General features: G+C 56.1%; 2 protein-coding genes across 2 annotated transcripts in view; both read right to left on the minus strand.

The window, feature by feature from the left end:
- Positions 1-2,774: 2,774 nt before the first annotated feature.
- On the minus strand, positions 2,775-12,892 carry LOC103172390. The gene is made up of 6 exons (XM_042331710.1): positions 12,813-12,892; positions 9,045-9,762; positions 8,579-8,815; positions 5,284-5,472; positions 4,148-4,223; positions 2,775-3,106 (listed from the first exon to the last, which is right to left on the minus strand). Exons 2-6 carry the CDS (start codon positions 9,560-9,562, stop codon positions 2,957-2,959), a joined length of 1,170 nt encoding a protein of 389 aa, XP_042187644.1. The 5' UTR covers positions 9,563-9,762; positions 12,813-12,892; the 3' UTR covers positions 2,775-2,956.
- A 2,978-nt stretch (positions 12,893-15,870) lies between these two features.
- The window catches only part of smarcc1a (SWI/SNF related, matrix associated, actin dependent regulator of chromatin, subfamily c, member 1a), a 52,693-nt gene continuing 42,271 nt past the window's right edge, over positions 15,871-26,292 (minus strand). The window contains exons 24-28 of the mRNA XM_042331731.1: positions 25,859-26,025; positions 25,459-25,593; positions 22,907-23,144; positions 18,331-18,495; positions 15,871-17,782 (exon numbers count right to left, since the gene is read on the minus strand). Of these exons, the coding sequence (XP_042187665.1) occupies positions 17,712-17,782; positions 18,331-18,495; positions 22,907-23,144; positions 25,459-25,593; positions 25,859-26,025 (776 nt within the window). The 3' untranslated portion in view covers positions 15,871-17,711. The remainder of the gene's footprint in view (positions 17,783-18,330; positions 18,496-22,906; positions 23,145-25,458; positions 25,594-25,858; positions 26,026-26,292) is intronic.

Consider the following 26,292-nt stretch of genomic DNA (forward strand, 5'->3'; position numbering starts at 1 on the left):
GGGGCCCCCCGCGTGACAGCCAGGGGGCGGGGCCTCCCCCGCGTGACAGCCAGGGGCGGGGCCTCCCCCGCGTGACAGCCAGGGGCGGGGTCTCCCCTGCGTGACAGCCAGGGGCGGGGCCTCCCCCCGCGTGACTGCCAGGGGCGGGGCCTCCCCCGCGTGACAGCCAGGGGCGGGGCCTCACCCCGCGTGACAGCCAGGGGGCGGGGCCTCCCCCCGCGTGACAGCCAGGGGGCGGGCCTCCCCCGCGTGACAGCCAGGGGCGGGGCCTCCCGCGTGACAGCCATGGCGGGCCCCCGCGTGACAGACAGGGGCGGGGCCCCCCGCGTGACAGCCAGGGGCGGGGCCTCCCGTGAGTGACAGCCAGGGGCGGGGCCTCCCGTGAGTGACAGCCAGGGGCGGGGCCCCCCGCGTGACAGCCATGGGCGGGGCCTCCCCTGAGTGACTGCCAGGGGGCGGGGCCTCCCCCCGCGTGACAGCCAGGGGCGGGGCCTCCCCCCGCGTGACAGCCAGGGGCGGGGTCTCCCCTGCGTGACAGCCAGGGGCGGGGCCTCCCCCCGCGTGACTGCCAGGGGCGGGGCCTCCCCCCGCGTGACAGCCAGGGGCGGGGCCTCACCCCGCGTGACAGCCAGGGGCGGGGCCTCCCCCCGCGTGACAGCCAGGGGCGGGGCCTCCCCCCGCGTGACAGCCAGGGGCGGGGCCTCCCGCGTGACAGCCATGGGCGGGGCCCCCCGCGTGACAGACAGGGGCGGGGCCCCCCGCGTGACAGCCAGGGGCGGGGCCTCCCGTGAGTGACAGCCAGGGGCGGGGCCTCCCGTGAGTGACAGCCAGGGGCGGGGCCCCCCGCGTGACAGCCATGGGCGGGGCCTCCCGTGAGTGACTGCCAGGGGCGGGGCCACCCCGCGTGACAGCCAGGGGCGGGGCCTCCCGTGAGTGACAGCCAGGGGCGGGGCCCCCCGCGTGACAGCCAGGGGCGGGGCCTCCCGTGAGTGACAGCCAGGGGCGGGGCCCCCCGCGTGACAGCCAGGGGCGGGGCCTCCCGTGAGTGACAGCCAGGGGCGGGGCCTCCCGTGAGTGACAGCCAGGGGCGGGGCCTCCCGTGAGTGACAGCCAGGGGCGGGGCCTCCCCCCGCGTGACAGCCAGGGGCGGGGCCCCCCGCGTGACAGCCATGGGCGGGGCCTCCCGTGAGTGACAGCCAGGGGCGGGGCCCCCGCGTGACAGCCAGGGGGCGGGGCCTCCTTTGAGTGACAGCCAGGGGGCGGGGCCTCCCCTGCGTGACAGCCAGGGGGCGGGGCCTCCTCTGAGTGACAGCCAGGGGGCGGGGCCTCCCCTGAGTGACAGACAGGGGGCGGGGCCTCCCCTGAGTGACACCCAGGGGGCGGGACCTCCTCTGAGTGACAGCCAGGGGGCGGGGCCTCCCCCTGAGTGACAGCCAGGGGGCGGGGCCTCCTCTGAGTGACAGCCAGGGGGCGGGGCCTCCCCTGAGTGACACCCAGGGGGCGGGGCCTCCTCTGAGTGACAGCCAGGGGGCGGGGCCTCCCCTGAGTGACAGCCAGGGGGCGGGGCCTCCTCTGAGTGACAGTCAAGGGGCGGGGCCTCCCCTGAGTGACAGCCAGGGGGCGGGGCCTCCCCTGAGTGACAGCCAGGGGGCGGGGCCTCCCCTGAGTGACAGCCAGGGGGCGGGGCCTCCCCTGAGTGACAGCCAGGGGGCGGGGCTCCACACACAGGTACACACTGACACAGCCCTAATGCACAGGTACTCACATTAGCGGTAAACGCTCACACAGTCACTACACACTGCCCCATATGCTCTCCCCCCCAAGTCCACTGTACAGAGGCAGTAAAGATGAAACAACTCTTTTTATTAAAGTTAAAAAGATTTTATTTCCAGTGTTTCTCTGTTTTCCTGGAGTTTCAAGTCTGAAAATTAAATACCTGTGCGGCTCAGTACAAAATCCAGTGGTAATCACACACACTCACTCACTCCATCACACCGCAACACGTCACTGACTGCTGGCGACCGGGGCGGGGGCGTCAATGTCACCCCCTTCACACCGCCGCACGGGGAGGGGGGGATGCGTCACTCAGGGCCGGTCAGGATTTGGGGTTTGTTCCCTCCAATGGCCACTGAGGTCACATCAGCCATGTGGCTCAGGACAGAACTAAGTAAACAGCGACACCGTAAACAGGCTGAAATGTGGGGCGAGAGAGAGAGAAACGGAGACACGAGTTGCATTTATACAGCGCCCTTCACGCGGGGTCGCGTCCCGGAGCGCTTGACAGTGGCGGAGTCTGACACCGAGCCAAGGGGGGAGGGCGGTGGGAGGTGACCGTAAGCACGATCAAATAGGAAGGTCTTTAGGCGGGATTTGAAGGTGGGGCGGGAGGGGGCCGAGGCGGAGGGATTGAGGGAGAGAGTTCCAGAGTTTCGGGGCGCAGTGGCTGAAGGCACGGCCATCGCTGGTGAAGCGAAGGGCACGAGAAACAAACAGGAGCCCAGAGCCAACCGAGTGGAGGCAGTGGGTGGGGGAGTGGGGGGTTAGCAGGTCGGAGAGGTGGGCGGGTGCCAGGGCACGAAGGGATTAGAAAACGAAGTTCGTGTAATCGATCCATTCGTAAATGGGAGCCAGCGAAGCCTGGCCAGGACCAGCGCGACACCGGTCTCCGACACAGGGAGACATGGTGAGGCTGTGCTTCAATGTGGTATTATCATGTGGGAATGGCTATGAAACGTCGCACGTTTAGCCCCACAATGGGGAAGGGGGTGGGGGGGGGGGGTCCCTCTCGTCTTTTTTGTATGTTCAACGAATATCAACCGTGTTTGGGTGTTGATTGTAACAGAGATTTTATATAAAACACAGCGAGGCATGCTAACACAGCCGATAAGGCAGGAAAAAAAGTGTTTGTGAATGTTTCTCTTTACTGTACAGGTTTGTTGGCGGGGAGAGGGGGTTCTCACAGGGAGTTGTTGTGGGCTGCGGGCTCCTCCACGCTCGCCCCTCCCTTATTCTCCTCCTTCAGCCCCCAGTTGTTCTGTCCGCCCGGCACCTCATCTCCCTTTGCCTTCACTGCCTCCGCTCCTTTCGTTTGTCCGTTTGACTCCTCCTGGGAACAACGACAACAAACGATATATACACAGTACCTTTCACGTCAGGAGGACATCCCAAGGCTTTGGAAGGTCAGCGATTTGGACCTGAGCTGGGGGTTTGGGATCGGGGAGGGTGCAGGGCAGGGAGGGTTGGGTAAGAGGGTGACCAAAGGCACAGTCAAAAGAGAAAGGTCTTGAGACCTGCCTTGAAGGAGGCCAGTGAGGGAGTGAGGTGAAGGGACTGTGGGATGGAGATGCCATAGAAGGCTGTGAAGGCGAGGAGGAGGATTTTGAACTCTATCCTCTGTGGGGAGCCAGTGGTGCCTGGCGACGGTGGGGGAGATAGGGTCACAGAGCTTGGTACAGGAGAGGACACAACTGCAGAATGGTCTGAATGTGGAGGGAAGAGTTGGGAAGGCCGACGGGCAAGGAGTTGGCGTAGTCGAGCCTCAATGTAATAAAAGCGTGTTTGAAGGTTTCAGTGGCCAGAGGAGGGGGGCAGTGGCGGAGCCGGGGGATGTTAATAATAATAATAATAATCCTTGCATTTGATATAGCGCTTTTCACGTCGGGAGGACGTCCCAAAGCGCTTCACAGAACACACTGTAAAGTGAATTGACTGTATATTTGTGGGCGAACGCGGCAGCCAATTGCGCACAGCAATGTCCCACAAACAGTCGTAGATTGAAAATGACCAATTTATTATTGTTTTTGGTTTTGGAGGGATTATTATTAGGCTCTGTGTGGAGTAAGGAAACTTGCCCAAGGTTTCGCCCTCTGCCTGGAATTGAACTCAGGTCTCTCACTTGCAAAGCGAGTGCTCTAACCACTGAGCTACAGGACTCCATGTTGTTGCGGAGGTGAGCAACAGTGAATGGGGAGACGGCCGGAGCAGGTGGGTTCATGGGCAGTGGATAGAGAGTGGTTGGGATTACAGGGGTGTTGGGGGGTTGAATGTGGAGTGACGAGGGATTGGTGAGGACCAGATAGGGAGTGACTGGCTGTTATGGGGGGTTGGGGGGAGAGAGGGGTGAGGAGGGTGCGGTGCTGGGACTCACATTGACCTGCGAACCCTCTGCGATTGTCGACAAGGAAAAGTTGTCATTGTGCTGCTCCATCTGTGGCCTGAACTTACTGTGTGTGAGAGAGCGAGAGAGGGACACAGAGAGGGACACAGAGAGGGACACAGAGAGGGACACAGAGAGGGACACAGAGAGAGAGAGAGACAGTGTCATTAATCAGCACAGCCTCTCCCCCTGGGGAGATTAGTGTGTGTGGGGGAGGTAGTGTGTCTGTGTCTGGCGGGGGTGGGGGTCAGTGTATTTGCGGGGGTCAGTGTGTATGGGGGGGTCAGTGTGTATGGGGGGGTCAGTGTGTATGGGGGGGTCAGTGTGTATGGGGGGGCCAGTGTGTATGGGAGGGGCCAGTGTGTATGGGGAGGGCCAGTGTGTATGGGGAGGGGCCAGTGTGTATGGGGAGGGGCCAGTGTGTATGGGAGGGGCCAGTGTGTATGGGGAGGGCCAGTGTGTATGGGGAGGGGCCAGTGTGTATGGGGAGGGGCCAGTGTGTATGGGGAGGGGCCAGTGTACATGGGGAGGGGCCAGTGTACATGGGGAGGGGCCAGTGTACATGGGGAGGGGCCAGTGTACATGGGGAGGGGCCAGTGTACATGGGGAGGGGCCAGTGTACATGGGGAGGGGCAGTGTATATGGGGAGGGGGCAGTGTATATGGGAGGGGGCAGTGTATATGGGGAGGGGGCAGTGTATATGGGAGGGGGCAGTGTATATGGGGAGGGGGCAGTGTATATGGGGAGGGGGCAGTGTATAGGGGGGGCAGTGTATAGGGGGGCAGTGTATACGGGGGCAGTGTATACGGGGGCAGTGTATACGGGGGGCAGTGTATACGGGGGGGCAGTGTACACGGGGGGCAGTGTACACGGGGGGGCAGTGTACACGGGGGGGCAGTGTACACGGGGGGCAGTGTACACGGGGGGACAGTGTACACGGGGGGACAGTGTATACAGGGGGCAGTGTATAGGGGGGCAGTGTACACGGGGGGCAGTGTATACGGGGGGCAGTGTATACGGGGCAGTGTATAGGGGGGCAGTGTACACGGGGGCAGTGTATACAGGGGCCAGTGTATACGGGGGCAGTGTACACGGGGCAGTGTATACGGGGCAGTGTATATGCTCACCTCCTCTTGCGCAGTTTCCTGTTCTCGGTTTTGAGGGAGTAGAGCTTTTTGGCGAAGCAGACAGTCAGCATAAACAGCAGCAACAGCGCAGCCGCCGTTGAGCCCACAGCCACACACAGCACCTGGAACTCGGTCAGCACCGCCTCACACCTCAGCCCCTTGTGCCACAGGTACGCCTGTGCGTTACACCTGCACAGGGAGACACGGAGTCACTGCGCACACGCACACACACACACACACACAGCCAGAGAGTCACTGAATACACACACAGCACCGCCTCACACCTCAGCCCTTAGTGCCAGATACAGGCGCCTGGGCGTTACACTAGTACACACACACACACACACACACACACAGTGTCACACACTGACACACACACACACACACGCAGTGTCACACACTGACACACACACACACAGTGTCACACACTGACGCACACACACACACAGTGTCACACACTCACACACACACACACACACACACAGTGTCACACACTGTCGCACACACACACACACACACAGTGTCACACACTGACACACACACACACAGTGTCACACACTGACGCACACATCGGGAGGACATCCCAAGGCGCTGGACAGACACAAATACACAGACACACACACAGTGTCACACACTGACACACACACAGTGTCACATAGTGACACACACACACAGTGTCACATAGTGACACACACACACACAGTGTCACACAGTGACACACACACACAGTGTCACATAGTGACACACACACACACACAGTGTCACACACTGACACACACACACAGTGTCACACACACACACACACACACTGTCACACACACACACACAGTGTCACACAGTGACACACACACACACAGTGTCACACACTGACACACACACAGTGTCACACAGTGACACACACACACACACAGTGTCACACACTGACACACACACACACACACAGTGTCACACACACACACACACACACAGTGTCACATAGTGACACACACACACAGTGTCACATAGTGACACACACACAGTGTCACACACAGACACACACACACAGTGTCACATAGTGACACACACACACACACAGTGTCACACACTGACACACACACACACACACACACACACACAGGAGACAGGAATGGACGGCGTCTCTCGGGAGGCCAGAGTGGAGCTGTCGGCTCCCATGGGAACCATTAAAGCTGTATTAATCCGCGGCACAATGTGAGGAGGTCAGTGACCCCCTCCCCAGCGCTCGCACTCACACAATCCACATTACACCGCTCCGAGCTCCGCATTACACCTCAAAGCTTTTCTCTGGAAAGTGACTGTGTGTTTTGTTGGCGAACACAGCAGCCAATTTTGCACACAGCAATCTGGTGATGCTGTCGGCACCTGAGGTGAGGTCCGCTTCACGGCCCCCGCCTCGCTCACCCTTCTATTGGCGGCCGGGACTTCCGCCACTCTGCCCCCACCCTCTGGAACTCCATCCCGCAGTCCCTCCGTCTCGCCCCCTCCCTCGCCACCTTCAAGACCCACCTCAGGATCTTCCTCTTCGACTGCGCTTTCGATCTCCTGCTTCCCCCCCTCTGCCCTCCACCCTCCCCCACCCACACCCCGACCCTCAGCTCGGGTCGGTAACTCTGTCTGTGCAGCGCCTCGGGACGTCCTCCCAACGTGAAAGGCGCTTTACACATGTCATTTTGTTGTTGACGTTCAACTGAAGAAAGTTCGCTCTGATCCAGGACTTGACGTCTGACAGACATTCTGTCAGGACAGCAGTGGGTCCTGGAGTCGAGGGCGGAGGCAGAGAGGGAGAGTTGGGTGTCATACATGTGGAAGTTGACCCCATGATTGCGGATGACATTGCTGAGCGTGTAGATATTAAAGAGAGGACGAAGGACACAGCCCTGAGGAACAATGCATATGACATACCTCTATATCGTCTGATATTTGCAGTGACACCTCTATTTAGTAGGATATCGTGCGTAAAAAGAGATGGTGGAAGGCTCAAGGGAGAGGGAGATAAGGAAATGGTCGGAGATGGCATTGACCACCATGAAGAGCTCAAATATATGGAGGCAGCTGAGGTTGAGGGGCAGCCTGGCCGGGGGGGGGGGGGGGGGGGGGGGCAGAACGAGCTCCGGGAGGGAGGGGGCAATGGGGACGGACTCCAGGAAGGAGGGGGCGAGGCTGAGTGCTGTAGTTAGGGGTAGTTCCAGAGAGTGGGGGTAAATAGGCTGAAAGCCAGATCGCCGATGGTGGTGGGGAGGGTGGGGTCCGTGAAGCAGGGCGGTGCTCGCTGAGCGGAAGGAACGGGTGGGTTGGTCAGGTTACAGACGGTCGTAGAGGTCGGGTGGGGTAAGACCACGGAAAGATCAACTCAATCTTGTACTCTATCCTCTGAGGGATGGGGAGCCAGTGGAGCCGGGCGGGGATGGGGGTGATGGGGTCACACAGCCTGGTGCAGGAGAGGACACAAGCTACAGAGTTTTAGATGATCTGTAGCTTGTGGGGGGGGGAAAAGAGTCAGGAAGGCCAACAAGCAGGTAGTCGGCTTAATCTAGTCTGGACATGATAATGGCATCAATAATGGTGTCGGTGGCCTGAGTGTCGGAGGTGGGGACATTGCGTAGGTGGGCAAAGCTGAGCAGGTCAGGTCAGGGATGTGGCGTTTAAATGATTGGGAGTCAAACAAGACCCAGAGGTTCCTCATGGACTCTGTGAGCGCAATGTACATCCCTGTGGGTTGATACCAGGAAGCACCGACTCGTTTCAGCCCCTTGGAGAGGAAGAACAGTAGGTTCCAGGAAGGACAGGATGTACCATCAATATTAATCCTTGCATTACATACAGCGCCTTATCAGGTCTTCAAGACGTCTCAAAGCTCTTCTCAGAATATACTGGGAAGTGAATTGACTGCGAACTTTGTGGGCGAAACACGGCAGCCAATTGGACACGGTACTGTCCCACAAACAGCCGGGGATTGAGTGGCAACAGTTTTTTTTAATTTTGAAGGGATTATTAGCCCCAGAAATGCGATCCACCAACAACTAACAACCGGGTTCCTACTGACTGTGAGGTAGATAGAGGTGTGAGCGTGTGTGGAGTAAGGAAACCTGCCCACATTCTGCCCTGCCCGGGAATCGAACCCAGGTCCTCTTGCTTGCGAGGCGAGCGCTCTAACCACTAAACTACAGGACTCCACATCAGATCAGTTTATGGGGAACCCCCCCGAGCTCCTCAGCATGCACCCCCCCCCCCCCCCCCCTTTCCCCCCGTGACGTGCTGGGCAGACACGGTCACTGACCTGCAGATGGGCCCCAGCGTCTCCATGAGGAAGCACTGTCCCCCGTTGAAGCAGTAGCTCGGCACCATGTCACACAGCGATTTGCAGGAGTTATTGTGGAGGAAGTAACCGGGTTTACAGCCCTCCCCATCACTCGTCACCTCATCTCCCAGTGCCCCACCCCCCCCAGCCTGCCTACTCTCCGAACCCACGGCCCCCGGCACTCCACTGCCCCCTACCACACCACCCCCCACTCCGCTGCTCCCCACCACACCACCCCCCACTACACTGCTCCCCACCACACCACCCCCCACTCCGCTGCTCCCCACCTCACCAACCCCCACCACCCCCCCCCACTCCACTGCTCCCACCCCCACCCCCCCACCTCACCACCCCCCGGCACAACAACCCCTACCACACCCTCCACCTCACCGCCCCCACCTCACCGCCCCCCACCTCACCTCCCCCCACCTCACCGCCCTCTGGCAGCACCCAATCAAAGCTGAAGTCCCCATCTGGCGCTGACTGTCCGGTCACTTGTGTGTGGTCAGGGGGGGCTGTGGTCAGGCTGGCTCCCCCCGGCTCAGTGCCCGCGACTCCGGCCGGTGCCAGGCTGTGGGCAGGTTCGATGGTCACGGGCAGGCGGGTGGCGTCCAGATCGGTTGTGCTGTTAGCCCAGGGGTCTGGCTCGGAGAGGGTCTCCGGGGAGCTAGTGGGCACCGTTGCCCAGCGCACCATCAGGTCCAGGTCCAGGGAGTCGGTGCTGCCCTCAACACCCAGTGTGACCAGCTCGGTGCTCGCTCCGGCGGGCAAGCCCAGACCCAGTGAGTCGGTGTCGGTGACTATCAGAGAGGGGCTGAGAGACTCCCCGCTGCCCTCAGGCGATGCCAAGGGCCGAGCGGAGCGGGGGCCAGGGCCCCTGGGAGACACTCTTGCTGCTGCTCGCTCGCCCTCATTATCGCTGCTGGTCCTCACAACGTCCTTCGCAGCCCGGCTCCTCTCCATCCCAGGGTTGTTGTCAGCCTCTGCCCTCGGGCCCCTGGCTCCTGGGGCCCAGGCCCCCACCTTCGCTGGCAGTGGGACGTCTAGGCGCGCCAGGCTGTGGTGGGTGTCAGCGCCAGGCGGGTCTGAGTCCCGAGAAGGGGGGCCAGAGCCAGCCACAGGTAACAGCGGAGTGGAGCCAGGCAGGTAGTGAGAGGCCGCGCCTGCAATAGGGGATGGGAAAATAGGAGAGAATTAGTAACACTGATCACACTCACTGCGCAGAGTGTGTGTCACCCATGTTCACACACAGGCTGTTCACAAAGTCCTGTTACTCCCCCCCCCTCTACCCCCGTTATTTTTCTTGCAATTAATTTTATTTTCTGTTGTAGATGAGCGCAGGTCTAATACCAGTAACTTCCTCCTCATTCACTCACTCACTCCAGCACTGAACATGGCAACCGATCATTAACTACCATGAAAATAATAATCCTTGCATTTAATGCAGCGCCTTATCACGTGTTCGAGACGTCTCAAAGCGCTTCACAGAATATACTGTAAAGTGAATTGACTGTATATTTTGTGGACAACACGTGGCAGCCAATTGCACACAGCAGCGTCCCACAAACAGTTGTGGATTGAGTGACCAAATTATTATTTTTTTTTGAAGCGTTTATTAGCCAGAAAAGCAATCCACCAATTCATTAACAACCGGGTTCCTACTTAATACTGGTAAACAGAAGCGTGTGGAGTAAGGAAACTTGCCGAACATTTCACACTGCCCGGGAATCAAATCCAGGTCCTCTCGCTTGCGAGGCGAGTGCTCTAATCACTGAGCTACCTTCATGAAAATGATAGCGCTCACACTCACACCAATCCTATGGACATCTGAATACAATTACACACTCGCACTGAGTACAATTAAGCACTCGTAAATACAATTATCATCATGCTTCCACATGTTTCAGTTGTGGAGTCCTGTAGCTTAGTGGTTAGAGCACTCGCCTCGCAAGCGAGAGGACCTGGGTTTGAATCAACAACAACAACAACAACAAAAACAAATTACATTTGTATAGCGCCTTTCATGTCAGGAGGACGTCCCAAGGCGCTGGACAATCAGGGATCTGTACCTGAGCTGGTGGTTGGGATCGGGAGGGGTGGAGAGCGGGGAGGGGAGGGGTAGAAGGGTGATCGAAGGCACGGTCGAAGAGGAGGGTATTGAGACGGGTTTTGAAGGAGGCGCGGGAGGGGGCGAAGTGGAGGTTATTGTGAGATGGAGTTCCAGAGGGTGGGGGCAGAGAAGCTGAAGGCCCGCCCAGAAATGGCGGGGCGGGCAGTGCGGGTGAGCAGACATGTTGGTAGGACAGATTCACAGACAGAGAGGGTGGAACACTGGGTAAGTTTAATAAATAATAATTTGTGGGCCATAATCCACGACTGTTTGTGGGACACTGCTGTGTGCAATTGGCTGCCGCATTTCGCCCACAAAATATACAGTCAATTCACTGTACAGTATATTCTATGAAATACGAGGTGTCTCGAAGACATGATATGGCGCTGTGTCAAATGCAAGGATTATTATTATTACATTGCCCGGGGTCGAGGGTCAGACTCTCTCTTGTTCAATGTTTGTGGAGCAGAAACTCCCCAGAAAATGATCCGAGTTCGACCTCCCCTCAACCCGCGAGGACATCATTTACCCGCAAATTCCCACAGATCAACAGCTAACATCTGCTTCTCCATCAGCCTCTATTGTTCGAGTCTCTGCCTGTGTCTGTGCCGCGGAGAGGAGGGGCTGTCACTGTGTGAGAATCCTTCACATCAACCCTGGGCTGTAACAATCTGCACAGCCTGAGACACACCGAGAGACAGAGACACACAGACACAGACACACCGAGAGACAGAGACACACAGACACACCGAGAGACAGAGACACACAGACACACCGAGACAGAGACACACAGACACACCGAGAGACAGAGACACACAGAGAGACAGAGACACACCGAGAGACAGAGACACACAGACACAGACACAGCGAGAGACAGAGACACACAGACACACCGAGACAGAGACACACAGACACACAGAGAGACAGAGACACACAGACACAGAGAGAGACAGAGACACACAGACAGAGACACACACAGAGAGAGAGACTACAACAGCCTATACACAATCTCATTGATAATTACATTACACACACACTGACACACACACACCGACATACATGCAGACAATGCACCCATACACTTACACCCCACTGATCACACACACACACACACACACACACACACACACACCACACACACACACACAAAACACACACACACACACACACAGGCAAAACACACACACACACACACAGGCAACACACACACACACACACACGCGCCGCGTAGACAGACAATCCTCGTAATTTAAAAGGATTCAGTGTTATCGGATTTAAGGATATAAACCAAAAAAATCCTGTGAGAAACTGGACGGGCGGTTTATAAAGCTCTATAATCCACCCCGTGTGGTGTTGGTACAGACACATATATGTAGAGAGAGACACGGACACACACACACACACACACAGATACACACACTGATACACACACACACACACACACAGATACACACACACACACACACACACACAGATACACACACACACACACACACAGAGATACACACACTGATACACACACACACAGACAGAGGGACACAGACAAAGGCTGAAATGAAGTGTAAAGGATCTGATTGATTCTGAGCCGGTGGTTTACTACACAAACTGCTCAGTCCCTCCCCACATACCCCCCTCACACATACACCCCCCTACACCCCCTCCCCCCCCTCACACACATACACCCTCCTCTCCCCACACATACACCCCCCTACACCCCCTCACACACATACACCCTCCTCTCCCCACACATACCCACCCACACCCCCCCCCCCTACACCCCTCACACACATACACCCCCCCCCCCCCCCCCCCCCCACCCCCCCCCCCCCGTCTCCCCCACACACAGCACAGTGGGGGTGGGGGGCTCTGACCAGACGCAGCTCAGGTTGACAATGAGAAGCTGATGTCTGGCTCTGCCCCCCCCATAAACACCCCCCCATATACACCCCCCCCATAAACACCCCCCCATAAACACCCCCCCATAAACACCCCCCCATATACACCCCCCCATAAACACCCCCCCATAAACACCCCCCCATAAACACCCCCCCCCCCCCCCCCCCCCCATATAAACACCCCCCCCCCCCCCCCCCGGTCACTCACCCAGCCCAGCAGCCGGCAGACAGGGCAGTGCAGGCAGGAGACACAGACAGAGACACAGACTCCCAGCGCTCGGCAACAGCAACAGCAATGGTCCCCTCCCCATCACTGCTCCTCTCTCTCCTCTCTCCTCTCTCTCTCAGCCTCTCACACCCTCTCCCTCTCACACTCACACTCTCTCCCTCTCTCACTCACTCACTCACTCACACACACTCCATCTCCCGGACACTTGTTTGCAAAGGGAAAAGGCTGAGAGTGAGAGAGAAAATGGAATTGGTTTAATCTGCAGATTCTCTCTCTGTGTGTGTGTGAGTGTCAGTCAGACAGTGTGACCACAGCGGCCCCTCACTGTCTGTCTGAGCTATGGCACGTACTCACGTATACACACTCATACACACTCATATACACATTCTCATACACACTCTCTCATGCACACACTCACTCACATACACTCATTCACATTCTCACACCCACTCAAGTCTCAAACACACACTTCGTCACTCACACATTTACTCTCACATGTTCCTCACTCACCTGCTCACACTCAGGACATTTGCAAACATACGCTCACAGCAGACGTGCACTCACACTTCACACACACACTTTCACCTGATCACCTTCTCAGGTCAAAACATTTTAAAACAATCCCAGGGTTTTCCTGTTTCCTGCGACGTGCAGTGACTGTTAATCCAATACTCCACCACCCACATAGTCACCACATTAAGCTCTGTAGCCCCATCACTCCAGTCCTCACCAGACTCCACTGACTCCCCATCACCAAACAGATTCAGTTCACTTGGTGTCCATTCACCTCTCAGACCCGCTTACTCCCCAACCCACGGCCTCCGCTCGGCCTCCGCTCGGCTGGCTCGGGCTTCCTGCTCGTCCCTCATGCCCTCCGTTCCACCATTGGTAGCCGCGCTTTCAGCCTCTACGCCCTGAAGCTTTGAAACTTTCTCCCCCAATCTCCCTCTCACCCCAATCTCCCCCTCTCTCCCCTTCTCTCTGTGTAAGGGTCAGTCCTCCCTGATGTGTGGACAATGCTTATGAATGAATCAGCCGCTCACACACCACACACTCTCACAGCCACTCAGTGAGTGAGACGCTCAGGCTTTGTGTCTGAGCCCGGCTTAGAGAGAACAGCAAACCACAGCAGTGTTGTGTTTGTGTGTCTATCTGTGTTCCTGTGTGTGTATATGTATGTGTGTGTGTTGGGGGGTGGCGGGGGGCAGAGCTTGAATGTCTGAAGCCGGGGCTGTTAGAGCGGGAGACTCGGGGGGTGGAAATCTGTAGTTTAGCGGTTAGAGCACTCGTCTCACAAGCAAGAGGACCTGGGTTCAATTCCCGGGCAGGGCGAAATGTTGGGTAAGTTTCCTTACTTCACACAAACGGCTCAGATTACCTAGCAGTAAAGGGACCCAGTTGTTAAGTCGTTTGGTGGATCGCTTTTCCAGGGGTAATAATCCCTCCAAAAAATAATCTGGTCACTCAATCCACAACTGTTTGTGGGACACTGCTGTACGCAATTGGCTGTCGCGTTTCACCCACAAAATATACAGTCAATTCACTTTATAGTATATTCTATGAAGCGCTTTGAGACATCTCGAAGACACACACACACAGCACGAGGTGTGATAGCACAGCAATGAAATGAGTTTGTAAATCAGAGTGCTTTACCTGTGCTGGTGGCTCCGCCACACCCCTTCTGGCCCTGCCCAAGGCCCACAGTCCAGGGAATGATCACCGCCGTCAGATATTGTCTGTACAGGAGGCAAAACAACAACAGCTCACACCCCATCCACCCCCTCCCCCCACTGATCAGGTATGGAGTGTATCTTCATTCCACGGAGAGATGTATTCTGCACTGTATCGCTGTGTGACAGTGGGTCATTGTTTGAATGTCTCAGTGTGTTAGGGTGTCAAGCGATCTGGGACGCTACCCCATGTGAAGGGCGCTATATAAATAAATGCATGTTGTTGCCAGGCACTGACTGATCACGGTGACGGGTTTCCCTGTGTACACCGTTTGACCAAAATGAATCCTGGCTTGAACAGGAACAGTGGCCACTTGGACAGACAGTGGAGAGTAGCCCAGTGTCCAGGGAGTCACAGCCCAGGGATAGGAAGAAAATTAAACAAATGTCTTCAGATTTGTCTCCAATTAGACATCTGATGTGGTCACAGATAACCTGCGTCTCCTGCAGGGACTCCCTTTGTGGGTAAACAGCAAAGAATATGTATACACGGACCCAGGCACGTTTGAGGCCCTGGAGCTCAGTGGTTAGAGCGCTCGACTCGAAAGTGTGAGGATCCGGGTTTGATTCCTAGACAGCGCAAAACGTTAGGTAAGTTTCCTTACTCCACAAGCCTCTGTTTACCTAACAGTAAGTCGGAACCCAGTTGTTAGTCGATTGCAGATCGTTTTCTGGGGATAATAATCCCTTCAAAACTAAATAATTTTTTTAAAAAAAAATTGGTCACTCAATCTGTGACTGTGAGACGCTGCCGGGCACCTCAGCTAAAGTCTCATCTCAAGCACACCATCTCTGCCCCTGTAGCTGTGTGTGTGTGTCCCACTGGTCTGTGAGCTTCATGTCCTGATGTAGGACACCGTATCCCCATCACACAGTTCGAGTCGGGCTCCACTGGCTCCCTATCACCAAACAGGTCGATTTCAAGATCCTCGCACTAGTTTTCAAATCCCTTCGTACCCTGGCCACGCTTTCAGCACTACACCCTGAAACTCTGGAAAACTCTTCCTCTATCCCTCCGCCTTGCCCCTTCCTTCCCCATTATCTGGTCGTGGCTGAAGACCTTCCTCTTCCGACCAGTGTCATCTCCCCTTCCCCCCAACTCAGCATCGTGCTCCGCCACTGTCGCTCTGGGACGCTACCCTGGATTATGGGCGCTACATAAACGCAAATTGTTGTTGTAAGACATGAACCACAGCTTTCTGCTTGAGAGGCGAGCATCAGAGCCAGAGCCAGGTTGACTAGGGTCAGGATAATGCGATGCGCTGGATGAACAGGTCACTGTCTCGCTGACTGAATCAACTTTGATGTAAAAAGAAAACAAACGCCTTTTTATTTTGAAAATGTCAAGTTCCACCAAGATAGAGCCAACAGTGACACGTTCTCCCCCCACACCCCACACATACACACTACAGGCCAGAGTCACCACTAAGTCAAGGTCCAGCCTCCCGCTCCTTGCCCCCCCCCCACCCTCAGCACGGACCGACTCTCACTGTTATAAATCCACAATTCCATCCTGGTCCACACCGAGTGATCTGACAGCCCACTGGGTAACCGGCCACTTGCCATTCAGCACCTGACCACATTTGGTAAAGGAAGCCCTCTCTGTACTCGAGTGTGCAGCCCCCTCGCCCCCCCCCCCCCACCAAACACAAACCACAGCCACACGCACACAGTCACGCTCACAGCAAGCCATGGTGCTGCTCACTGCTGTCTCCTCCTGATCCAGCTCAGCAGGAGCGACGAAGGGAGGGAGGGAGAGTGGGAGCACGACACAAAGCTCTGAAACACGAGCCAGGTGTAACTCGCACTCACTGAGACCCAATGGCTAGAGGTCAGTCCAAGTTTGAGGAGTGATGGAGGGGTGGGAGGCTGCTGCTTGAGCTCAGTCAGAGAGAGGGTGGGGGCCTTGTCTGGAGGGAACACACGCTTTCGGCTGTAATCCAGGGAGCGGGTGAGAGAAAAAGCCTGACCTTGAACTGAACACTAACGCAGTCCTGCTGATGGTGACTGTATCCCTTTGACCGACAGGTGATGGAAACCAACTGTCCCAATGCCCCTCCATACTGTGTGTGTGTGTATGTGGCAGCACGTGAGCCGGACTCAGGGCTTACACCCCTCCATTGCAGTGTGTGACAGACCGGTGATGGAGGTCCATGAGATGGGCACAGACGGGTTAGTTACTGTGGGGTTGGATCAGAGTCTGATATCTCAGTCATTGTACTGAGGACCAACTCGGCTTTGCCCAGTGACTTGCCGCTGCTTACCCTGGGGAGTGGGAGGAACCCACTGGAACTTGCCCTGTAGCTCCCAGCCATCCGCCCCCCCAATTTCAGGTCACTGTAAAGTGTAGTGACTGTATTTGTGACACAAACACCACCACAGTCTCTACTCCCTGTGCCAACTGCTCTGATATGGGCGGAGCCGGACGAGGTGAGGGCGGCAGGGCCGGATGGGGTGAGGGCGGGGCTGCACAGGGTAAGGGCGGGACTGGCCAGTGGTATGTGTGGGGTACGGCTGGCATGTGGGGGCGGGGCTGGGTTATTGAGGGCAGGGATGGACTGTGTTTGAGGGTGGCGCTGGACAGTGGTTGTTGAGGGTGATGCTGGACACTGTTGAGGCGGGGCTGGCTTGTGGGGGCGGGGCTGGACAGTGTTGGGGTGGGGCTGAACAGTGATGAGGGTGGGGCTGGCTTGTGAGGGCGGGGCTGGACAGTGTTGGGGTGGAGCTGGACAGTGATGAAGGCGGGGCTGGCTTGTGAGGGCGGGGCTGGACAGTGTTGGGGGTGGGGCTGGACACTAACCAGGGCAAAGAGATAGACTCTACTAAGTGAACTCCAGTAATATCCAACATGTGTGACATCTACACTGAGATGCGACAGACAGACTGACAGACAGACAGAGAGGTAGAGCAGAGGAGAGCCAGACCAGTCACCACATGGACAGCCCTGGCAAATGGCAAACACTCTAAATCTAGTCATTTTGCCCAAGGAATCTTTCTTCTGAGAATGCCTGACCCAGCCCAAGACATTAGGACATGGAAAGGCCATCAGTGAGTGGGTGTCAGAGGGAGGTAGCTGAGAGCACGAGTGGTGGCTTGGGTTCGGCAAGTCTCCTTCACACAGGGCTGGGCTGGGCCGGGCTGAGCCAGGCTATGGCCCTGAGGACACTGGTGCTGGTGTGGGGCCTGCGATGCCATCCAGCTGAACAGGAGGAGTGGGATCTGTGGAGAGGATCAGAGAGCAATGATCATCATCAACTACTGGAGCTCTCTAACCCCATTCCCTGCTCTCTCTCTCCATCGTGTCTGTGCTGGGACTCGCTCCCCCACTGGAGCTCTCTACTCTAACCCCATTCCCTGCTCTCTCTTTCCCCATCGTGACTGTGCTGGGGCTCGCTCCCCCACTGGAGCTCTCTACTCTAACCCCATTCCCTGCTCTCTCTCTCCCCATCGTGACTGTGCTGGGGCTCACTCCCCCACTGGAGCTCTCTACTCTAACCCCATTCCCTGCTCTCTCTCTCCCCATCGTGACTGTGCTGGGGCTCGCTCCCCCACTGGAGCTCTCTACTCTAACCCCATTCCCTGCTCGCTCTCTCCCCATCGTGTCTGTGCTGGGGCTCGCTCCCCCACTGGCACTCTCTACTCTCTCCCCATTGTGTCTGTGCTGGGGCTCACTCCCCTACTGGAGCTCTCCACTCTAACCCCGTTCCTTGCCTACAGTGTCATGCGCTGTTCTCCCCCACACCCCCAGCCATGCGCTGAGCTCTTACACATGCCGTTGGTAGCGGCTGCCGGTCGTGGGCCCATCATGTTGCCGTGACCAGGCGGCACGCCAGCCGGGGGCAGGTGCGGAGCAGCTCCTGGAGGCAGATTGGGCTGAAGGTTCGGCATCATCCGGCCTGGCATGGGCTGTCCTGGCATCATCGGCATCTGGCCTGTGTCAACATAAAACATCCCATCAGCACCCGGCAACTGCGATACACAGACACAATAAAGCTCCCTCTACGCTGTCTGTCCACACTGCCAGGTCAGGCTTAGAGACAGATAAGAGAGAGGCAACGTGTGAGAGAGGGGGAGGGAGCTTGTGTGCGAGGGAAAACAACAGAATTGTGAGAGATGGGGGTGTATGACAAAGGAGATGCGAGTGAGTGCCACAGGGCGGGGGGTGTGACAGATAGGGGGGGGGGGGAAAGAGTTTTACTGAGAATGGGGCGAGTGTGACAGACAGAAGGGGGGGGGGAGGGAGTGTGACAAAGAGAGGGGATGTGTGGCAGAGAAGTGAGTTGTGTGGCAGAGGGGTGGGTGTGGCAGAGAGGGGGAGGTGTGTAGCAGAGGGGTGGGTGTGGCAGAGAGGAGGGGGGTGTGTGGCAGTGAGGGGGGGGTGTGTGGCAGAGAGGAGGGGTGTGGCAGAGGGGTGTGTGTGGCAGAGAGGGGGGGTGTGGCAGAGGGGTGGGTGTGGCAGAGAGGGGGAGGTGTGTGGCAGAGAGGGGGGGGTGCGGCAGAGAGGGGGGGGGTGTGTGGCAGTGAGGGGGGGGTGTGTGGCAGAGAGGGGGGGTGGGAGTGTGACAGTGAGGGGAGTGTGACAGAGAGAGATATAGAGGGAGGACGCGGTGGTGTGTGAGTGTGTGTGAGTGAGTGAGTGGGGGGCATGTGTGAAGGAGCCTGTGGAGTTGAGCAGTGCTGTGATCAGCCTCTCATAACAAGCCTAGAATTACTAATTACCATCTGTCTGTTGGAGAGAATGTAGGTCACATAGAGATGGCGCGCAGGCGGCCTCTGGGGAACTTGTCTAACGGAGAGACCGGCCAAGTGGCCACAGGAAGCTGCCTCTACCCCTACCCCTCTCTCTGTGCCCGTGACTGTCTGCCTGCAGACAGCCTGGGGGGGGCACCAACCAATACTGTGCCATTGCTCTTTGCCCCTCACTCACACCGTTCCAGCCCCATGCCCACAACAGCGGGCTGTCATCTCCCTCACTTGCTGATCACTCACACACACAGCCCCCCCCCCCCACTCCCACTCACGCACAGTTTCCCCCCCCGTTCACAGTCCCCGCCCCCCAACGCGCGCACAGCCCACCCCCCCGCACGCGCGCACAGCCCACCCCCCCCCACCGTGCGCACAGCCCAACCCGCCAACACGCGCGCACAGCCCCCCAACCCGTGCGCACAGCCCCCCCAACCCGTGCGCACAGCCCCCCGCCAACACGCACGCACACACACCGCCTACAGCCTTCACTCACAAAATATATAGTCAATCCACTTTACAGTATATTCTGTGAAGTGCTTTGAGATGTGATAAAGCCATTTCAGACCATTATTTCATCTCCCTTCACTCCTCCAGCATCCTCCCTGCCACCCAAAGCACGTATATCACCTATTGTGTTCAAATCCATTCGCTCCCTGGCAGCTCCCTACCTCTCCAACCTGCTTACTCCCCAATCCACCACCCAGCGCCTCCGCTCAACTGGCACTCGCCTCCTGCTTGTCCCTCGCACCCTCTGCCCCGCCATTGGAAGTCGTTCTTTCAGCCACTACGCTCCAAAACTCTGGAACACTCTCCCCCAATCCCTCCGCTTTGCCCCCTCTCTCCCATTTCAAGTCCTGCCTGAAAACTTTCCTATTCAACCGTGCTTACAGCCACCTCCCCCCTACCCCTGGCTCGGAGTCAGGCTCCGCCACTGTTAAGTGCTCTAAGACGCTACCCTGCGTGGAGGACGCTATATAATGGCCCCAGGAAACAAATCTCCTCTAAAATCATCCACCACCCTCTGGTATTCCTCCTGCAACAACCTACCCTCTACATTCACTCTCCTCCACTACTCCCACTCTGTTATCCTTGACACTTTTGCTTGTCACCTCCTGCACCGCCACTTACTCCTGCAAGTCCCCCTGCTACCAGCCATCTCCCTTTGCACCCCCCTCCAGCTCTCTTGCCTCCTTCAGGGTCCATCTCAAGACCTTCCGCTTTGATCATGCCGGTGGTCACCCCCCCACACCCACCTCCTTGCCCTCCACTCTTCTTGATTCCAACACCAGCTCGGATGCAAAATGTTCAGCATCTTGGGACGTTCGCCCGATGTGAAAGCCACTACTGTATAGAAATATGTTTTGTTTGTTGTTGCCATTGATATCGCTGCCTGGCAAGCTTTCCTGCTGTTTGTCCAGCCAGGACCTCCATACCCATTGGGCTTTGGCTACAGGAGCTGAGTCGGAGGATTCCCTGCTCTCAGTGACTGGTCTGCCCTTCCAGGGCCTGCCAATGAGCCAGACTGCAGGGGTGCCCTGGAATACTGCAGTCCCTCCTGGCTCAGGAACCGGACTACAGGCCGTCACAGAGGATGGGCTTGATTCTGACATTCTATTGCTAAACACGTCACGTTGAAGCCAGTTCAGCTTAGATAATTATTGCCAGGATAATTGTCCTGGGGGTAATCGGTGTCTCCTTGAAGCTGAACAGGCTCCAAGATGAAGTGCCTGGTAAGTGCTCTCTCCCACGCAGCCAGCCTCAAACACACATACCAAAGTGGCAACGGTCCACACCCAGGGCCATACTGTAGAGAGGCCTAAACCTGACCGCCAAAGGCTGATGAGGTGTAACACAATAATAATCCTTGCATTTGATATATATCACCTCCACACCTCGTTGAGACAACTCCAACTTGCACTTATATAGCACCCTCCATGCAGGGTAACGTCTCAGAGTGCTTAACAGTGGTGGAGCCTGACTCTGAACTGGGGGCGTGGAGAAAGGTGGCCGGAAGCAATGTCGAAGAGAAGTTTTCAAGTGGGTCTTGAAAGAGGGGAGAAAAAAGGGGGCAAGGCGGAGGGATTGAGGGAGAATGTTTCCAGAGTTTTGGGGTGTAGTGGCTGAAAGGTGGTAGTCCTCCGATGGTGGAGCGGAGGGTGTGAGGGACGAGCAGGAGCCTGTGTCAGTCGAGCAGAGGCGCTGGGTGGTGGATTGGGAAGTGAGGAGGTCAGAGAGGTAGGGAGGTGCCAGGGAGTGAAGGGATTTGAACACAAGTGTGAGGTTCTTGAAGTTGATCCATTCCGTGATGGGGAGCCAGTGCAGCCTGGACCAGAACTGGTGAGATGTAGGTATGGAGTTTGGTCTGGGTCAGTATGCGGACGGCAGAGTCTGAATCAGCTGAATCTTGTGAATGGTGGAGCTGGGGAGACAGGCGAGGAGTGCGTTGGAGTAAACCAATCGGGAGGTGACAAACAAATGCACAAGGGTTTTGGCTGCATTTGGGGTAAGGTACGGCTGGAGGGCAATGTGGTGGAGGTGGAAGAAGGCGGTACAGGTCACAGACCGGATGTGGGGGAAAAAGGACAGCTGGGGGTCAAACCGGACACCTAGGTTGTGCACTGGTTTTGGTGAGTCTGCGGGAGAGCCCAGGGAAGTTGAGGAGTTTAGATCCGCAGGAGTGAAGACATTGACAAAAAACAAAAAGTATGGCTTCTATCTTGTCCATATTCAGCTGCAGGAAATTTATATTCATCCAGGCCTTGATGTTTGCCAGACAAGCTGATAGAACATCAGCAGACCTGGAGTTGGTACTGGAGGAGGCAAAGTAGATTTGTGTGTCATCTGCATAAATGTGGAAGTTTACCCCATGTCCGTGGATGACATCGCCCAGAGGGAGCATATAGATGAGGAAAAGAAGAGGGCCAAGGATGGAGCCCTGATGGAGTACCTCGCAGGTGACCGGGCGGGGGCGTGAGGAGAAACCATTTGCTGAGATGAAATGGAGGTGGTTGGTTAAGCAGGACTCCTACTTAACTTTTAAAGACTCAAAGCGCTTCACAGAATATACTGTAAAGTGTAGTGACTGTGTATTTTTTGGGAGAAATGCAGCAGCCAATGGCGGGCAGCAACGTCCCACAAATTACTATTATTATTTGTTTATTCAAAGTGATGCCCCAATTGACTAACAACCGGGTTCCTACTCTCCGTTGGTAAACAGCCACACACCTAATAATAATCCTCCAAAACCAAAAACAATAATAAATTGGTCATTTTCAATCTACGACTGTTTGTGGGACATTGCTGTGCGCAATTGGCTGCCGCGTTCGCCCACAAATATACAGTCAATCCACTTTACAGTGTGTTCTGTGAAGCGCTTTGGGACGTCCTCCCGACGTGAAAAGCGCAATATCAAATGCAAGGATTATTATTATTATTAGAGGCGTGTGGAGTAAGGAAACTTGCCTAATGTTTTGCCCTGCTCGGGAATCAAACCCAGGTCCTCTCGCTTGCGAGGCGAGTGCTATAACCATTCAGGTCCAGGCTCCGCAATAGATGAGGAGCTGATAGATTAACCGCGGGTGTCAGTGCTGCACTAACCTAACTGTTGCTGCATCTGATGTTGCATCATGGGGTAGGGGGGTGGGGGCGGGGGTCCTGGCTGTAACATGCCCATTGGCCCCATGTGCTGGCCGGGGCCGGGGGGCTGTGCGTGCTGCTGTTGCTGCTGCTGCTGCTGTTGCTCCAGTTGCTGCCGTGCCCTCATCTCTGCGTACTTCAGCTGCTCCATGTGGAAGGCCTGGCGCTCCGTCAGTAACTGCTGCCTCTGCTGCTCCAGCTGTGAGAGAGAGAGAGAGCGCGTCAGTAACACCCGGGGAGAGCCCAAGGCTGCCAGTCACTGTCCCTCACTGCTCCCAGAGCACCACCACTGCCCCTCACTGCCCCCAGAGCACCATCACTGCCCCTCACGCCCACAGAGCACTATCCACCTTCCCAAACACCTGCTAATAACCCTGAATCATATAATAATTCTTGCATTTGACACAGCGCCTGATCACGTCTTCGAAACATCTCAAAGCGTTTCACAGAATATACTGTAAAGTGAATTGACTGTATATTTTGTGGGCAAAACACAGCAGCCAATTGCACACAGCAGTGTCCCACACACAGTCATTATTATTATTTGTTTTATTATTTTATTTTGAAGGGATTATTACGCCCAGAAAGTGATCCGCCAATCAACTAACAACTACTTACTGCTGGTAAACAGGTGCGTGGAGTGAGGAAACTTGCCCAACGTTTCGCCCTTCCCAGGAATCAAACCCAGGCGAGAGCTTCAACCACTGAGCACAGGAATACACAACACAACCGGCAACGTTCCTCCTGCCTTTCCTGGCTATTTTGTACATTATTATATCTTATACATTGCTCCCCACTGACTGAGTGGTTCTGATTGTGAGTACAACCAGCTACAGGTTTAGAATCTGTTGCATTTTACTGACAATCAGAGGTTTACAGAGAGGACCTGAGCCACATTGGTAAACACAGCCATTAATCCATTCCATGCAGCTGTAACAATCTGATTAAAAGGCTGTTTAGCTTTAAGTGCCTGTATTTAAATACATGTCTATTAGGAGCAGCCTACACTCTCCCCCGCCTTCCTGTTAACACAGTGCTAGTGGAGAGATGAATTACTCATTCATTCGCCCTTGCTATCTGTCTGCGGATGTCACAGTCTCACTCACTCTTGCTCTCTGATTGTTATTCCACATTTTAGCAACCAAGGTTATATATCAGTGAGGGCACACGTGGATTACACAGCCCAGCCCTGTTTTTTTTTGAGGAGGGGAGTGCTGACGGTAGTTTTAAGGGGGAGTGGACAGAACCCGAGAGTGTGTGGTTGACTTTGCCAGCGGCAGAGGAGGGGGAGTTGAGTGACCAGCAGCTGGGTGGGGAAGGGGTCTAGGCAGCAGGTGGTGGGCTTCATCTGGGAGATGGTGGTTGAGAGGGAGGTGGGAGTAATCAGGGCAAAGGAGTGTAGGGAGTGGAGGTTTGGGGGGTGCGGAAAAGGACTTAGGGGAGGAGGAAGCAGCCAAGCAGATATTTTTAATCTTTGATACGAAGAAGTCTAGGAGCTCTTCGCACTTGGTGGTAGGATGGAGGCAGCTTGGGGGAGGTGCGTGGAGGAAGTGATAGATGATGGAGGACAGTGCCTTTTAGGTTTTGGAGTAAAAGTCAGTTTTGGCCTGCGAGAGGGAGAGGAGATTGTTGCACCTCCCCCCCAAGCCCCAGTGTCTGTGTTGATGTTCACTCCCCACTCATAAAGATGAGCTGCTGATGTACAATATCCCGTTGCTCTCAAAACTCTGGTTCCAACCTCTGGAATTCCATCCCTCAGTCACTCTGCCTCACCCCCTCCTTAGCCTCCTTCAAGTCCCACCTCAAGACCCTCCTCTTCGACCATGCCATCGGTCACCCCCCCACTTCCCCTCCCTTCTCCCTCCCTGACCCCAGCTCGGGTCTGAAATGCTGTCACTGTCCAGCGCCTTGGGATGTCCTCCCGACGTGAAAGGTGACGTACAAATGTAATCCTGTTGTTGTTGCTCTTAAGGAAATGCCCTGAAGCATCCACACACCCCAGGCCTTTCAGCAGAAACCACTGTAACTAACTCCACACCAAACTCTTCCTCCACAATGGAGCCAAATCCATTCCACCCTAGACTGCTGGCTGCATTGTACACTGAAGCTGGATAGGCAAGACAACCACAACAAATTTACACAACGTCTTTCATGTCAGGAGGGCGTCCCAAGGTGCTGGATAGTCAAGGGTTTGCACCTGAGCTGGGGTTGAAAGAGGCGGGGGGGGTGGGGGCAGAGGGATGGAGGGTCTCCGGAATGAGTTCCAAAGGGTGGGGGCAGAGAGGCTGAAGTCCTGACCGGCGAGGGTGGAGTGGGCAGGCGGTTGAGACGGGGCAAGAAACTCGTTAAGAGATAATGGCAGCCACACAATTTCCTCTGACCCAAACCCCTCCCCCCAGGCCCTCGGCTTCCCCCTCCCCCTGGGCCACGTCCTTCTCCCTCCTGGGGCCCATGTCTCCCTCCCTCAGGTGAGCCCTTGCCCCCCCACCACCCTTAGGATTCTGTTCACTCACCGCTTCCCGTTCACGGTCCATAATGGTTTCCAGTTCCTCAAAGTGCCGAAGTTTAATCTCCAGTTTTTTCATCTGAGTCTCTACCAGGAGTGCCACCAGTGACTTGATTTTCCGTTCCTCCACGGCAGCCAAATGCTGAGAGACAGAGAGAGAGAGAAGAGAGAGAGGAGAGTGAGACACAAGGAGCAGAGAGAGTGAGACACAAGGAGCAGAGAATGAGAGGAGCAGAGAGTGAGAGAGAGACATAAGGAACAGAGAGAGAGAGAGAGACAGAGACACACAGGGAGCAGAGAATGAGAGATCAGAGAGTGAGAGATCGAGCCCAGAAAGAGACAGTCAATAACCTAGCCTGTAGTTTTGTGTCACTAACCCAGGCTGTAGTGAGTTAGTGGTCACTAACCTTGGCTTTAGTAGCGGCCGAGGCCAGGGCGGCAGCGGCTGCAGTTACGATGTTCCCTTCACCGATGTGATGCTCGAGCCGTTTCTTGCCCACCTCCAGCTCCTTGTCCCGGCCGTTCACATCAATGTTCTCCTTGTTCTCCTCCTTGTCCTTCTCCTCAGTCACAGCTGTCACACACAGCACAGGGCGTCATCAACACTGAGCCTGGCTACATCTCAGCTCAGCACCGCTTTTATAATAATAATTCTTGCATTTGATACAGCGCCTTATCAGTCTTCCGAGACATCTAAAGCGCTTCACAGGATATACTGTAAAGTCAAGTAACTATATTTTGTGGGTGAATCACAGCAGCCAATCGCGCTCAGCAGTGTCCCACAAACAGCCGTGGATTGAGTGATCAATTTTTGTTGTTGTTGAGGGACTATTACCCCCGG

The sequence above is a fragment of the Callorhinchus milii genome, unplaced genomic scaffold (genome assembly GCF_018977255.1).
Source record: "Callorhinchus milii isolate IMCB2004 unplaced genomic scaffold, IMCB_Cmil_1.0 Scaffold2, whole genome shotgun sequence".
Classification (NCBI taxonomy): domain Eukaryota; kingdom Metazoa; phylum Chordata; class Chondrichthyes; order Chimaeriformes; family Callorhinchidae; genus Callorhinchus; species Callorhinchus milii.